This window comes from Antechinus flavipes, chromosome 4 (assembly GCF_016432865.1).
Source record: "Antechinus flavipes isolate AdamAnt ecotype Samford, QLD, Australia chromosome 4, AdamAnt_v2, whole genome shotgun sequence".
NCBI lineage: Eukaryota > Metazoa > Chordata > Mammalia > Dasyuromorphia > Dasyuridae > Antechinus > Antechinus flavipes.
Genome location: NC_067401.1, coordinates 189343269 through 189360729, shown reverse-complemented (window position 1 = coordinate 189360729; position 17461 = coordinate 189343269). Strand labels below are relative to the sequence as shown.

At 38.5% G+C, this 17461-nt stretch overlaps 1 protein-coding gene across 1 annotated transcript; it reads left to right on the top strand.

Annotated features, from left to right (window-relative positions):
- Positions 1–14821: 14821 nt before the first annotated feature.
- Positions 14822–16335, top strand: IER3 (immediate early response 3). Its single transcript, XM_051996179.1, has 2 exons — positions 14822–15149; positions 15303–16335. Exons 1-2 carry the CDS (start codon positions 14943–14945, stop codon positions 15549–15551), a joined length of 456 nt encoding a protein of 151 aa, XP_051852139.1. The 5' UTR covers positions 14822–14942; the 3' UTR covers positions 15552–16335.
- Positions 16336–17461: the final 1126 nt, after the last annotated feature.

Sequence of the window (17461 nt, the reverse complement as noted above, 5' to 3'; positions counted from 1 at the left end):
AATGTGATAGCTTCTGTCATAACAATCTACCAGTGATTCTAAAATCTTCTGGCTTTGGAATCTGTGATCCCAAGATCCCTTCCCCCTTCCTCCCCCCCCCCCCCCCCCCCAGTCTTGGAGTATTATTGTTCTGGCAACCTGTCAATGATTGTAAAAATCTCCTGACTTAGGAATATAATAATATTTCATCAGTTAGATTTTAGGGAAAATATATTAGTGATCCTGAGGCTCTCTAATCTTAGAATATTATTGTTCTGATAATTTTGTCTGTCAATGAGTCTAAAGTCTCCTGGTCTTAGGACAGACCTAGATCTGCTGATCAGTGATAATCAAATTCCTGAGATCACTCCTCAATTCTACCTCTAGGCTATAAAATTAGCATATCAATGACATGAAGAACTAGATAAATGTGTCCTTACTTCTGATTCTTTGCTAAATTCTTTTCAAATTTAGCTCACTTCAATTGGCATTACAATTACAATAAACTTTGCCCCTTGACTTGGATATGGGTTCAAGCCTGCAAATTCTTTTGAGACACCTTGCAACACCAATCTATGACCCCCAATCTTTTGGGGTCCCTTCCCAACCTCAATATTTGGTGGTACAGTATGGGAAAAGTCCGGTCTCCTCTGGATTGATTCCCTTCTACTCAAGATAAGCCCCCCATTTTTTCTCTGTGAATCCTATAGCTGGGCCACCCCAAGCCACTGGAGAAGGCTTGTCTGGGTCATCTTGATGTAAATTGTGTGAGGGGGGAAGGCCCCGAAACTATTCCCTTTAATCTGTAAAGGAAGGGTGATTTGGGGTCTCAAGCATACCTTTCCTAGACAACACCCAGTTAATTGGTTTTATTCAATTGGACATCTTGATCAATTACCCTCCACTGACATATGCTGAGATCTTTTGGGGGGGGCCAGAAATTGTACCCCCTTTGGGGAGTTCTCAGACCCTGGGAAAAGCCTTCAAACTCCCAGGCAAGTGATTGGAGATCTCTGTCTGATGGTCTTCTGTTGATTAGCCCAGACAGCTCCCTACCCCAGGCCAAGACAAATATATCCCATATAATCAAATTTTGTCAATCCATCTCTGCCAAATTCCCTAATCAGCTTCCTTTTTAATGAACAACAAGATTTCCCTTTTTGCCACACAGATTTTGGCATACAATCTGTGTCTCTGTACTGAGAGGATCTCTCCCCCTATTCCTATACCTCATCGGTCTTGAGTTGCATGCTCAGCAAGTTTTCCTTGAGGGGGGACACTTAGACTTGGAAATACTTGGAATTTTCAGCAAAATTCCTAAGGAACCTTTGCCACCTTTTTTACCTTCTCTAGGACACCAGAGAAGACAAAGTGCTATAGGATGGCTTTTGGCAAAATTTTATGGCTTCTGGCAAAAATGAGACAATCTCCTTTCATGTCATTTTTGTCTATCTCTGTGTCTCTGTGCAGAATGTCTGTGTTAAAATTGTTCTGTGACCTAGATTTTGTTACCTGGAAAGATTTAAAATACAACCAGCAAGAAAAAACTTCTATGCTATAGTTAGAATGCTGGGGGAAAAAAAATTTTAAAGCCTAACTTTTTCCTGTGGAATCAGCTCTGGTCAAACTGGAGGGTACACAAAAAAAAGTTAGCTAATTAAAATTAAAATAACATCTTAGCAGATTCTCAAAGTTTTGAGAGGAATAATTAAGAAATTTGGCAGTCATTTTAAGATGGCAAGAAAAATTCCTGAAATACTGGGGATAATTCCAGGAATTTACCCCATTCTGAAAGAAAAGAAAAAGAAAAAAACAAACTAGGTAAATAGTAACTTTTTGCTAACCCTTCCTTGACTCCTATTTTGTTTTTTTTGTTTGTTTTGTTTTTTCTTTAGTTGTTGATATAATGTGTGTGCTTACAATTTACATTCAATAAATAATAAAAATATGACCAGGTGGTTAATAAAATTTGATATTTACATCATAAGTAATCATTTGGATAAGTGTTCCAGCTTTTTTTTTTTTTAATTTTAAAATAACTTTTTATTGACAGAACTCATGCCAGGGTAATTTTTTACAATATTATCCCTTGTACTCACTTCTGTTACGATTTTCCCCCTCCCTCCCTCCACCCCCTTCCCGAGATGGCAAGCAGTCATATATATGTTAAATAGGTTACAGTATATCCTAGATACAATATATGTGTGCAGAACCGAACAGTTCTCTTGTTGCACAGGGAGAATTGGTTTCAGAAGGTATAAATAACCTGGGAAGAAAAACAAAAACGCAAGCAGTTTATATTCATTTCCCAGTGTTCTTTCTTTGGGTGTAGCTGCTTCTATCCATTCTTGATCAATTGAAACTGAATTAGATCTCTTTATTGAAGAGATCCACTTCCATCAGAATACATCCTCATACACCTTGACTCCTATTTTGTCCAGAGTTCCCTTCTGCTCTTTTGGTAAAGCACCCGAGAAGTTACTAAGGGATCCTTTCCACTCCACTCCCTGGAACAGTCCTAAGTATATCTCAGTTGTGGGGATTTTTAGCAAGATCAATATAGCCCAAGTCTCCCTGTTTTCTAACTCCTCTCAGATCAGATTAAGAAAAGAGAATGCTAAAGTACTGTAGGGAAACTCAAATTCTGCCTCATCTGTATAAATAGGGGAAGCAACAGTGAGGATTCCATAGAACCTTGCCCAAATACCTCCCCAATCCAGTTTAGGGGAATAGGGATGGAGTGGGGTGTAGGCTCCATAGTTAGCAGTCCCTGAGCCCAGGTATCTGAAACTACCATCAAAGAGAGATCCTGACACCAATTATTCCATCCTTCAGCAGGTTCTGTCCAGAAACTGCCTGGGAAGAATCTGGGTACCCCTGGCAGTACCCAGCATAGCAGTGTCAGGTGAAAAAGCCAGACAACCTCTGCATTTGGCAAGCCCACCAATCTCTGTTTCAATTGTGGAAATGTATTAGCTATGTAATTTATGGCAAACTATTTTATCTCTGCCCAGTTTTCTGACTTGTAAAGAGAAATAATGGTTTTTGTTGTGAAAATCACATTGCAAATGTGCTTCGCACAAAATATGCTATATGAATGTTAGTTGCTTTATTGGGTATAATTGCTTCATATTTTGAGAATTTTATGGGTTTTTAGATGTGATCAACATACAGTGTCACTGGTGAGATAAATGATTTCTATGTGTGTATAACGTAATTTGGAAATTTGTTATTTGAGATTTGAGTATATTGAGATATGAGTAAAGTAATTTTGAAAGAGCTCTAATTAAAGCCCACTAAAGGGATATGTAAATTGTAATCTATTTGCACTGATAGTGTTAACAGAAGATGTAAAGCAGTTTGCTACTGCTTTAAAAACTCTGGCTACAAACAGCCTGCTTTTAAGTTATCTAGAGTCAGACTTCTGAGAACCTGTCAGGAAAAACTGGCACTTTAATATTTTCCTGGATCACAAAAGAGAAATTATTTGCGTGAATTGGAAAATAACCAAATGGCAATTCAGTTTGTCTAGAACATTTAATCAGAATTTAGGAAATCTCATTAATTAAAGTTAATTTTAAAATCTATTCTATCTCAATTTTAAGAATTGTCTTGTTTTCTTCCTAAAACAAAAGGGAAACTTATTTAAGGGAATAGAAATTACAGCTAAGACTATTTGAATATTACTTAGGAAAATTCTAAAATTCCTAAGTAAGTTATTTGGAGCTATTGTCATCATGTTAAACTTAAAATTGTTAACTGCTGTGTGTGGAACAAGAAGGATAAGGTGAAAGCCTTATCAATTCACTTCCAAGTATGAGATGTGCAACACCTTTTATCCCTTCACAGAGTCCAGGGAGATATCAAACAGCACAGCCCATGAAAGCATTAAGAATAGTTGGGATGGGCAACAGCAAGCTCAGTCCCTTCTCTGGGGTCTCTGTCAACCCTCCCTTAATTTTTAAACTTGCCAGTTTTCTTGAAACCATCAAGGTAAGCAAGGTCATCAGCTCTGAAAAATTAACCTGTTTAGGATTTGTAGTTTAAACATATCAAACATGTTAAACAAAATTCCCTGTGTTAGTCCTTGTAAACTTTTTTTAAATGTTATCTAAACCTAAGCAGTAATTAGTAGAATTTGTTATTAGAGATAAAATCTCTTGGGACTATAACTGATATTCTTTTGAATTTTGAATTTGATTGCCTGATCATTAAATAAATTACTCAGAAGGATGTCTTCCTGAACTGTTTCAGGTGGATATCTTATCTGGGAAAGAGTTGGGAGAATAATCTTAGCCTCTCCTTAAGGTGGGATCCTTTGAACTCAGTTTCCCAATTCTGTTTCTTTGTTTCCCACCTGATTTTTCCTGAATCTGGTTATGAGGTGGACTTATTACTGCATGATTGGTTGTCAAACAGATCTAGGATGCTTTACCTTGTCATGTATGTACTTGTCAGGCTGAAGCTTGAAGGACCTGTTTTGAAGCTATTATAATCATGTCCTTGCTTTTTCCTTTTATAGCAAATTTCTATAATCAGAGCAAATGGTCAGTAGAAGTCATGAGCCCAATACAAGTATCCCAGGGAACACAATGGTTTTCTATCTTAGATCTTAAAAATGCTTTCTTTTGCATACCATTATATAAAGATTCACAATTTCTTTTTGCCCTTGAAGGAGCAAATCCAGGGGAACATAACCCCTCACCAATTAACATGAACAATCATATCCATAACATGGAGGTGTCTCAGGGCTTTCATGAGAGCCTCCACATATTTGGACAGGCACTGGCTATCCAGTATAAAAATGTTATCTTGATCTGCAGTTCCCCCTGAGAGGTTTCTCAGGCTATAGCTATAAAAAGCCCCTAACTTCCAGACCTCCTTCCCCCAACCCAGGGCTATGAAGTTTCTTTGTGTAAAGATCCACATTGCTTTTTATCAGTTTGTTAATCACTCCCTGAATCATTGTGTACTTTCCTGGGTATTGCTTGGATTTAATACCTAATTTTAGTTATTGCCAACTCCCTCTGTGATTCTATTCAAGGCCCTGACATAATTCCCTTGAGTGGGGGACTTATTTGATCAGGCCAAAGTTTTAAGACCCTGAGAGCTAAACTAATCTCTTGCCCCAACCTCAGCTTTACCTAAAGCCTTTTACACTGTACATTGATGGAAGGCAGGGCCAGGTCCTAAGGGGCTTGATTCAGTCTCTGGAACCCTATCCCAGACTCCTTGCTTCTCAAAGAAATTTAGTGTCTTAAAGCTGCCTTAAAGCTGCCATAGCCCTTCCAATTGAGGAAGCTTCTAAACTCACCCTAAGCCAACCATTGGAGGTTCTAAGCCCCCACCAGGTTCAGAGCATTTTTGTTCTTACAGAGTTGTAGAATTGGGAAAAGAACACCAGAAGGGGGATTCATTTCAGGCAAGGAAAACAGGCTTGCAGATTCAATTGCCCTTGCTGCTGCCTGCTTGCCTCTGACCACCTTTAATTCCCCAATTCCCCAAATCCTATACTCTTATATAGTTCCCAGGAACAAGCCCTTGCTAAAGAAAAGGGGTACATTCTTTTCCCCTTTAGGTAGTTTCAAAAACCCTCAGGTCAGTTTCTAATCCCAGAGGCAAACCAGTGGGAACTTTTTGGCTTGCCCAGCTCTTTGCAGAGCAAAATGATCCAACCTTCACTTCTCAAATAACTGAAAAGGTGACTGAGGCCTTACTTAAGATTACTTACCACCTCTATATGAATGTTATAGAATATGTTCCGTAAGAAATGACCAGCAGGATGATTTCAGAGAGGCCTGAAGAGACTTACATGAACTGATGCTAAGTGAAATGAGCAGAACCAGGAGATAATTCTACACGGCAAAAATAAAATTATATGATGATCAACTCTGATGGACGTGGCTCTCTTCAACAATGAAATGATCCAAACCAGTTCCAATTGTTCAATAATGAAGAGAATCAGCTACATTCAGAGAGAGAATTGTGGGAAATGAGTGTGGACCTCTCCTCTGTTATTGTTGGCTTGCATTTTTGTTTTCCTTCTCAGGTTTTTTACCTTCTTTTTAGAGCTGATCTTTCTTGAGCAGCAAGATAACTGTATAAATATGTATACATATATTGTATTTAACATATACTTTAACATTTAACATGTATTGGACTACCTGCCATCTAGGGGAAGGGGTGAGGGGAAGGAGGGGAAAAGTTGGAACAGAAGGTTTTGCAAGGGTCAATGCTGAAAAACTACCCATGCATATGTTTTGTAAATAAAAAGCTATAATAATTTTTAAAAAAAGATTACTTAACACCTCTACCTACCTGGCATCCTCAGTCTTCTGGGAAGGTGGAGAAAATGAATCACTCTCAAGCGAGTCCTTACGAAACTATGTCTGGAGACTCAGAGATTTGAATGAAGAATCTCCCATTAGGAAGGACCATATAAGGTCATTTTGACTATTCCAACTTCAGTCAAACTCAAAGGTTTCCCCAGTTGGATTCATGTTTCTAGAATTAAAAGTGCTACTCCTCTTACTTCTTTTCCCTCAGACATTCCTGAATATTCCTGTCAACTCATAGAGGACCTAAAATTACTCCTCCACAAGACTCCTGGAAACACGGAAAACATATTAGATAGAGAAGGGTGAAATTGTCTGTGTTCTCTCCTTCATTCGAGCTTTCTTTCTTGTTATTTTCTACTTTTTCCAGGTGTACCTTTAACAACACTGAGGATGACAGCTTTGCTCTTAGTATTTTTCTTCCAGCTCTCTTGGTGTCACTCTGTGGGCTCCTGCCAGTGGAAAGATAACTCCTTAGTCTTTAGTCAGGCTAAGGAACTTTGTGGGCAGAGGGGAGCATTCAAGATTGTTGGTTGTGCCATCAGCATTCTTAAGGCAGCCCACATATGGACATGATGCATTATTTGCAAAGGCTCTATTCCCAAATGTCACTATCTCAACCCTGGATGCCACCCCATTTGTACTAGCTATCCCCCCCAGGGGAATAATTTTAACCTATCCCCTGTTTTTTTGCCAGAAAATATTTCTTACCCACATATATAAGCACCTATATCACAGGTACAGTAACTGTCACTGTGACCCATAATGGCCACACCTCATCAATCTGTACTAATTGTGCAGGTGGGTCAAGGGCTCACTATACCTATGATTATGGGCCCTCCCTAGAAAGAATTATAGGATATCCATTCCAAAATGATTCTGGCAAACTCACTCATAATGCTTCTATACCACCTTCCTTTGAAACTTCTTCATAACATCCTGGGAGTTAACATCCCTATTGGTAGATTTGTTCCTCTCCAGATTAAGCTGCATCCTGACAAAGTCTCTTATATAAGGAAATGAATGACCATAGATTGACTTTTATCAAAAACAAAAACAAAAACAAAAAAAACCCTGCCATTAAGACCACTCATTAACTTCATGACCCCAGAAGTCAATCTTCTTTCTTTGCCACATATTCTCTAGGAGGTGTACCTGGGAAAGGAAAAGAAAATTGGGGCAAAGAGGAAAATCCTTCTCTTTTTGCTTAAATAGGAACTAAGAATACATTGACTTTAAATAAGAATCTTAGAAGTAGAAAAAATCATGAAGACCAATGTGGAATTTGTTTTCCGGAACTATATTTATCATGGGAGTTTTACATTTCAAGAATTTTTTGTTTAGGTTCAGTGGTGGTGGGGAGGGATGATGGGAGGGACAAATATAAATACAAGTGAAAGTAAATATATTTTTTAAAACAAAAAACCTGATACCTGATAGAGGGAGACCAAACCACCCAGTATACGCACACATATACACATCCCTTGTTAACCATAAGCAAAAGATGTTAATTGCTCTTCAATTTTTTGTCTTCCCACCCTCCTCACATCCACCACCATCTTTTTAAACTTCTATCTGGTCTTTCAATCTTTGTCCCAAAATTTCCTCCCTTTTTATTGCTGTCTTCTATTCCCCCATACTTCCTACAACATAGTCATCCATTTCCCAAGTAATTGGTTTCTCTTATCTTAGATTCCCTTATTCCTAACTACTCCTTTCCAAATTCCTTCTAAACATTAGTCCTCTATTCTAGTCCTGTATCAATGTTATATAAATGAGCTTAGTAGGAAATGGATTTCCTTAACTCACCACTCTCTAATTCAACATTCAACAACTGATTCTAGACTTGCCAGTGCTATTGAGAAAAAGTATGGGAACTTGATGGATAGAATCTTAAGATTATACTGAAGTTCTAGAGTGGCCATAAAGCTATAGGAAAGGGCAAAGGAACATAGAGATGATAATGGGAGAATAGGACACAAAGACTTTTTGGAGGTGGGAATATAAGGATGTCTGGAGAGAGGAGGGGTACAAAGACCCAGTAGAGAAAAGGCAAAATATAGAAGAAAGTGGGCATGCAATGGGATTCGTGAAAATGAAGAAGAAACATGGGAACTGGGAGCCATGACAGAATATGGAAAGCTATGGGCCTGTATTTCTAGTATCATAGCAAAGGGAATCAGTCCAGTCTTAATCTTAGGCCTCCCCATGCTTTCTGATGAAAATAGTAGCTCATCCCTACCTACCCACACCCTTACATGTATACTTAATGATTCACTTTCAACCTTTCCTTTCCTTTTCTTCCTGTATGGGAAAGTGGTACTAAGACTTTGGGTGGGGGCAAGAAGTAGGTGGGAGAAAGGGGGAATTGGATATGAGGGAAACAGGAAATGGGGGTGGAGAGGAGCTGAAACCTTAAGGTTTAGATTCCTGAGTGGTTCAGTTCCAGCTAAAGGTACTCTTTAGGTTAAGAAGATGATAAGGAGAATTAACAAGGCTTGTCTAGCTTGGAAAGTGAACTGAGCTAAGACAGTCAGATGCAGATGCAGGGAATGGGGAGAGAGGCTGGAAGTAGTATTAGGAAATTCCTCTTTAATTTTCTCTCCCCCTCTTAATGCCTTGGAGAAATTTTCCATTATAAAAAAAGAGTCAATGTATTCTTGTCTCTGCCTGTTCCTACCAAGATACAAACTGGTTTACAGAATGTGGGATTTTAGAGCTGGAAGGGATCTTAGAGGTCATCTAGTTTACCCTGCTTCCTCCTCAGTTTATAGAAGAAGAAACTAAACCACAGAAATAGAAAATGACTTGCTTATGGTAACAATGAGAGAGGTGGCATTCAAAACTATGACTTCCAAGTACTAATTCAGTGTCCAATACAACATACTATAAACTTCTATTATCAGTCCTCCCAGACCTATTTGTCTGTGTCATATTGATATACTTTTAGCCCAGCCCAAAGTCATTCAAAAATACATATTCATACCCACATAGATACCCAGGCGCACACACACATGATGTAAACTGTGTCTCCTTTGATCTTTGGGGGAAGGGTGGTCCTGAGTTAGAGAAACCCTAAAATCTCAAACCACTCTGGGAGGGGCCCTACCCTCCAGTTCATAGGGAAAACTCCCATAGCCATCTCCATCTACAATTCAATTGTAGATTGGTCTGGAGCATAATCATCACCCTCTATTGGATCGAAAATTAGTCCCTCAAATTGCTCCCTAGCTAGGACCATAAAAATCAAAAGCCTGTAAACCCATCTCTGCTAAAAATCCTAACAGGATTTTGCCCGAAGAGTTATTTTTCTCAATGTAATAAACCCATTTTTGCCACAAATCTTACCATTCAAGATTGTAAATTCTTTCACAAAAAACCTGCAGCACCAATGCATTGCTGTCAGGGCTCTCAATCCTGAACGAGATGAGGTGAGATCTTTCCAGACAGTTGTGAAAATTGAGTAAAGCTTCATCTACTTCAGAGTTGGAGTAGGCCTGAAGGTCTTTGAGCACTGATTCAAGGGCATACTTAAGTCCCCTTCCTGCTATCCTCCCATGACATCATTTTCTCCCTGTTTCAATCAAATATGGGCAACAAGGTACTTATTGGTCAAGTTCAATTTCTTGGGTAGTTCCCCAGTTTAGAATGTGAGACCCTCAGCCAATGAGGATGAGGGTCAGTGGTGGGAGGGGTATTTGCGTTTGGGATTAAAGTGTTAACCCTCCTCCCCTCCCCCCATCTCAAGAGAATGTACAATAAAATTTTGCTTTGGTCCTAGAAACTCTCCAGCCTTTTTTTTTTTTTTTTTAATGGTGATCCCTCACCATTTCTGAGCCACACAACCCTCATTTCTCACACCTCAACACACACACACACACACACACACGCATACACACAGTGGCTTTGAAACAATGTATATATGTATAAGAGCTCTATATATCAGGTTTTTATGTGTGCTTGTGAAGCTATGTCTTGTTTATGTATAGTAACTGTGTTTTTGTACATGACTGTATAAGGAACAGAAATGTATGAGAAAGGAAGAGGCATGTGTAAGCTGAAAAAGTGTGTGTGTGTGTGTGTGTGTGTGTGTGTGTGTGTGTCTGCATATGGAAGAAATGTATTATGTGTATGAAAAAGGTATTTTTGCAGAAGAAATATAGAAAGACTAGATTAGGGAAGAAGATGAAAGGAATGTGTATAAACAAAAGATAAATGAATCTGTGGTGTGGTGGAAAGATTCCTGGCCTGGAAGTCAGTTCTAGTGCTATTCTTTGCCACTAATAAACTATGTAAGTTTAGGGAAGTCTAGTAAACTCTTTAGCTTTCAAGTTTCCTCATAAATAAAATGAGGGGTTGAACCAGATGATTTCTAAGGATCTTTCCAACTTCTGGAATTCATGCATTTATATGTGCATGAAGGGAGAAATAGTATCTGCTTGAATTTGGAACGATTGTGAAGTTGTCCCTGGAGTGTATCATGTGCATGGCAGAGGGTTGTAAAAATATGTATGTGTACCCCTTTGTAATACAATGTGTATCTTTTTGCAATTATATATTTTCTCTACATTTGAGAGAGGTAGGTCACATTAGAGAATCAGAGAATCTTAAAGCCAAAAAAGAAGTCATTTGTTCTAATTCCCTGTTTAATATATAAATTGATCTATGACATCCATAGTAGTGATCACCTGACCTCAATAAGAGCTCCTCCAATCAGATTTAAGGTAAGAACTAGGGGTAAGGCAAAGTAGGCAGAACCACCCAGGGTACAATATTCAGGAAAGGTCCTTTTTAATATCATTTAAAAATATATATATACATGCTAATACCAAAAAAACAAACAAACAAACAAAAAATCCTCTGTATGATACTTGAGGGTGTAGATTCTTAGAATAAATCTATTTTCAGATGTTTTAATAAAGACTGAAAGCTTCCTGTGATAGTACAATTTTCATGAGTGCAGTTTTCAAATGTAGGGAGAAACTGGTATTTTCAAATATTGACCACATGCCTTGTTCCAGAAATGCTTCTAATTAAGGAAAAGCTTAATAAAACTTCCTAAGACTTCATTATTGTACAGATAATAATTGATAAAATTATCTTCAGCCTCCTGTAATTTATAGAAGAATCACAGGATTCTAGAACAGGAAGAAACCTCCTACGTCATCTAGTCTAACCCCTTTATTTCACAGATAGGAAAGTTCAAATCCAGAGAAGTAGTGACTTTAAAAGTTATAGCAGGCAATGCAATGTTCTCTTTTGTGTTTTCTTGGGGTCTCTGGGAGCAGGCTTTGTTTCAGTTCAGTAATCACCACACAAGTAGCCAGGGGTTAAAGTCCAAATCCTTTATTATCTCTTTCAAAGTCTTGTCTCCTTTCCTGGAGCCCAGTTAGCTTTCTTAGAGGCCTATCTCTCTCTTTGGTTCCGAGAACTTGAGCTCCTGCCTGTCTTCTCTGCCCTCTGAATCTCTTTGAATCAATCTAGCTGAGGGTCCTAGCTTATATGCTCTACACTGAATATATACATATACATATACATATATGTGTGTGTGTGTGTGTGTGTGTGTGTATGTATATGGAAGAAATGTCTTATGTGTGTGAAAAAGGTATAAGTCTGCAGAAGAGATAGAGAGAATAGATTAGGGAAGATGATAAAAGTAATATGTATAAACAAAAGATAAATGAATCTGTGATGAGGTGGAAAGATTCCTGACCTGGAAGGCAGAAGATTTAGCTCTAGTGCTATTCTTTGCCACTAATAAACTGTGTAGGTTTCTCTAGGCCTCAGTTTCCACATAAATATAAAATGAGAGGATTGAACCAGATTTTCTCTAAGGATGTTTCAAGTTCCTGATATTTTATGCCTTTATATGTACATGTACATAATAAATCTAATCCTTCTTCCAGATGACATCCCCCACTGAAGACAGAAGTTATGTCCCCTCTAAGCCAATTCTCTTCTATAGGATAGACTTCCCCAATTCTTTCAACCATGTCTCATAGGACATGGTTTTGATATTACACCTTTTTTGTCATCATCCTCTACACTGAAGTTTGTTAATATAACTCCTAAAATATGATGCCCATCTCTGAATGCTCCAAGTATGGTCTAACTGTTTACTACTAATGTTAATTGTTTGTTTATAGAACCATAAATTAGTTTGAAGAGACTTCATCTGCCATTTAGCTTAATATATACCTGAAAAATAATCCCCTATTAAAATACACACCAAGAAAGGTCACACCCTTTGCATGAAAATTCTTCAAAGAGGGGGAACCTATCACTTTTATATTCAATTCATTGAACTTTTTAGACAGCTCTAACTATTAGAAAGTTTTTCCTGACATCAAGCCTAAATTTGCCTCTCTACCTTACAGTTCCTAGTCCTGCCCTCTCTAGTCAATCAGAACAAATCCAATCCCTTCTCCACATGACAGCCCTTTAAATACTTGAAGATATCTAGCTATCATGTTCCATTGTATATTTTCTTCTCCAGGCTAAACATTCTCATTTACTTCAACTAATGCTCATATGACACGGACTCAAGTCCCTTCATTATCTTAGTTGTTTTCCTCTGAATACTCTCCCAATTTTTCAATATTCTTCTTAAACTGTGACATGAGAACTTAACACAATATTTCAGATATAGTCTAACAGGGACAGAACAGAATGAATATTATATCTACCAACATTCACATAAACAGAGCCAATAAGATGTACAGGTACTGGCAGAATTGTAAACCAGGATAAGTACTGGGAAAAAAATACAGGTATATTATTTGTATGAAATCCAGAAAACCAACAACAATATAACAGGCACCCTGAGAAATACAAAGAAATATAGACCACACTCCCAAATATTCAGGGAAATTCAGAGACAAAGTGCAGAGACGAAAATGGAGAAACATCCGAGGAAAAAATATGTATGGAGACACAATCAGCCATACAATAACTTTAAAGCAACAAGGCTGTTTGCACACGATTGTGCTCATTACATATCAGACAACTTTATACCCTTTACTCTGATCTTCAATAAAGTTCATGAAGAGACAAAGAACAGAATTTTCCAGATTCAGAGTCTGACTCCATCAGTGAGAAATAAATACTTGCTTACACTGACAGAGACCAAACATGTATACATATTATAAACTCAGATATATTATATATACCTATTTTATATTGTTTTGTTTTTATAGCTACACATGTAGCTATAAATAGCTATATATCTTATCTCCCTCAATAGGATATGATATGTATCCTATGTATTATATAGGGTCATAGAATTTAGATTTGTGTTGTATCATTGATATAGAGCAAGAAGAAACTTTACAAATCATCGAATTAAACTATCTCATTTTAAAGATGAGAAAATTGAGGCCCAGAAAGGTAGGAGTATCAGGCACTTGTCCAGTGTCAGCCAGGAGAAAAGATATAGCAGTCAGGATTCAAATTTTAATCTTCAGATTCCAAATCTTTTCAAAAAGTCATGCTCCCTCTCCTCACTTTAGCAGTCTTTTAGTCCAGCTCCTTCATTTTTCAAAGGCCCAGAGAGAAATGATTTACTCGGGGTCATATGGAAAAATAAATAGAAAAAGGATTAAAGTCTAGATCTTCTGACTTCAAATATGGTAAATACTCTCTATTACATTGTATCATATTGTTTGTCCATATCAAACATAATACTCAATAAGTTCATTTAATGAAGAATGTAAACACAATCATAAAGGGGGGGGAAAAATTATAACTGGAGACCCCATACCCTTTCCTTTGACATTACAATGCATTCACAGAAGTGTAGGCTAAGGAAGCAATAAATAGTCCTACTATTCTCCAGGATACAGAGTTTTAAAATGATATTGATAAGCTAGAAAGTATGCAATGGAAGACAACCAGGATAGAGAAGAAGCTGGAATCCAAGTGGTAAGAGGAGTGGTGGAAAAAACGGGCAATATTTAGCCTAAAGAAAATAAGTTTCAGGGGGAATATGATAAGGTCTTCAAGTAATCAAAAGATTTTCACTTAGAAGAAAAGATTAGATTTATTCTGTTGGATTCCAGTGGGTAGAACCAGAAGTACTGGGTGAAAATTGTAAAGGCAACTTTAAGCTCTGTCACTGAAAAGAAAAAAAAAACAACTTCCTAATAATTAGAGCTGTCGTCAATTTGTGAGTGGTCAGGTACATGATAGTGAAAATTCTTTTGATTGTGTTGGATTAGATGGCCTTTAAAGTTCTTTCCAACTTGAAAATTCCCTGATTTTGTAATTCTCCGCAGTGACTGAGCTGACTATCTGTGTATAAATAACAATGTATTTTTGTCTTTAAATTCTTGTGGAAGCCACAAGTCGGGACATGTGCCCATACCCACCTTCGGTGCAGCTAAATCCTCAGCTTCCCCCACATCACCCTCCCACCGAGGGAACACGCAATACAGGCGCCGTCTCACTCCTCTATCTCCACCTCCCACCGCTCCGCCTTGCCTAACATGCAGGAATTTCCCTTTCTCCTCCTGCTTTTTGCCCTGTCACCCAATAGCGCTAAGACATGGCGGGGGCGGTCCTGCCCAGCTTACTCCATATTAGCTCTACTTAAGGAACAAGTTGCATTCCTCGCTTCTCCTCAAAAGCACTATGTGTCGTAATCGAGGTTCCCTCCCTGCTGCGCCGGTCACCGTGGCCCCAACCCCAGGTCCTATCCCCAGTCCTAGACCCCGGAGAAGGTCTGGGCCGGAGATCTTTACTTTCGACCCCCTCCCGGAGCCTGCCACTTACCGACCCGCCCGCTCCAGAATCGGAGTAATTCGCAAGCGCAGCCGCAGAGTCCTCTACCCTCGAATGGTGAGTGTTCCATCTCTTAAGACCCAGAAAGTAGGAAAAACTGGAAGGACAGAGTAGGGCCACAGGACCTGGCTCTTTGGTCCCAGAAACTGGCTGGGAGAGCTGGATGCCTGAGTTTTTCTTTTCTTACTACTTTAAAACATTCTTTCTCAGGTTCGACGTCAGTTACCTGCAGAAGACCCCAATCCAGCCAGACGACTCCTTTTCCTCCTCCTCACTGTTGTCTTTTGTCAGATTTTAATGGCGGAAGAGGAAGGTCCAGCGCCTCCAGTGCTGGAAGAACCTGCCTACGACCCCATTCCAGCGTCTCCACTTGTGGAGTCCCAGAACTTGACTTTTGAGCCTCCGGACTACACCATGGACATCAGCGCCTTTTTCCAACAGCATCCGGCAGCCTTCTAAACCATTACACTACCCTCACACAAAAAAGTAAACAAAAACACAGAATCGAGGGGTACGAAAGGGCAAAGCTGAGTCTGGATCAGAGACACTCTCGTACTTTGAACACTAAAATCAAGGAATGACATAAATGCCACAGAGCCTATATCCCAGAGCTGTAGTAAAAGGAGGGGAGAGAGAGACTTGTTCTGCATTTTTGGTGCAGGGGAGAAAAGACATTAATTTATTGCTGGTCATTCCTAGATAATATTTATATAAAGTTTTTATTTATGTACCATCCCAGGGGGTGGGGAGTGGTGGTGGGAGAAAAGTATATATAATATTTATTTTAATTTACATGTTGGATAGGAGATTTGCCTCCAACTTTCTGCAATGAAGTTTTTTGTTTTATTTATTGAGATATTTCTAGTGAGTTGCTGAAGTGAGGACTCTAGACCAAACTAAACCTGAATGTGGGGAGAAGGCCTGGAAAATAAATTAACTGGAATTGGGAACTGATAGGCCACTGGAACTTGGGAACTGAATCAAGGGAAGATTTGGAAAAGAAACCTAGTGATAGTGATAGGAATAGTATCTTTAGAGATGACAATATTTGCCTTCCCCTCTCTTCCCCCCCATATCTCAATTCAGTGGGACCTACGAAGAGGCTCTATAAGGGCTAAAGGAATCATTGACTACTATTACTCAGAAACTGCTCCTGAGGGGCTGGGGTTGGGGGGTGGTGGGATATGTTGCCTTGTATGTTCTATGAACAGCAAATAAAATTGTTCTTACTGCTGGAAACCAATCTTGTGGCTGTTTCTTGAGAATGGTTCTTCTTTCCTCTTGAGAATAGCATCTTGATATAATGCAAAGAGGACTAGAGTAGGAAAAGTCAGTTCAATTTCTCAAAGCCTTATCTTCCTAAAAATGAGGATCACATATAGTTTGGGGAAATGGATTAAGGAAAAATCTTGGTATCAAGAAGATCTAGGTTTGTGAAAATCCTGCATTTGACATATCAGCTGTTTGACTTCAAAAGTCATTTAAGTTCTTACTTAAAGTTTTTACCCCAGAAACTCCTAAGACTGCAAGTTACAGTTGTCAACTCTTGTTAGTGAAAGGAATTCCCTATTCTGATGTAATTAATGCTACTTTCATTACTTAGCTCACAGAATTGTGAAGATCAAGTGTATTTCAGTGTGATTAAAAAAGATTATTCATTGGACTTGTCCAATAGTGTCACTTAACCTTTGGTCAGCTTAAACAAGAATTTATAAATCACCTAATAGTCAGACAATGGGAATACAAAGAAAGGCCAAAACAAAACCCCACCAATCCCTGCTCTCATGGAGTTTATAATGTAATGGGGGAGACAACATGCAAATAAGTATATACCAACAAGATAAATTAGTGAACTATATACCAAGAGGATAAATTAGAGATGACCCTTGGCCGTCATTTCTTAATCTATAAAACGAAAGAGTTAGATTCAATATCCTCTAAAATCCCTTTCAGTTCTAAATCTATGATTTGGTAATTCCTTTAGTTCCTGAATATCCTAAGGTCCCCACTGACCAACTAATTTCTTCTCATGGACTCAAGCTATTTACAATATCTAGATCAATACATCCCAACTTCTGAGTCATTAAATCAGAAAACAGACTTAAGAAAGGGATAACTTGCATTAAAATCAATGGGGAAAATTTATTAAATAAGGCTAGCCTTGGGAATTAAAAGATTCCAGAAAACAAGAGTACTTATTTGGCAATGCAAGGAAGTTTTAATGGGAGAGGGAGGCCTCCAAAAAGCAGCACAGCACAAGGTAGAGTATTTGATTCCTCTTCTACCCTCATTGCCTTCTCTCTGAGAGTGCCTTTCATTTAGAAGGATCTTGTTTATACAATTTTTGTTCACTTTTTTTTTTTCCTGAG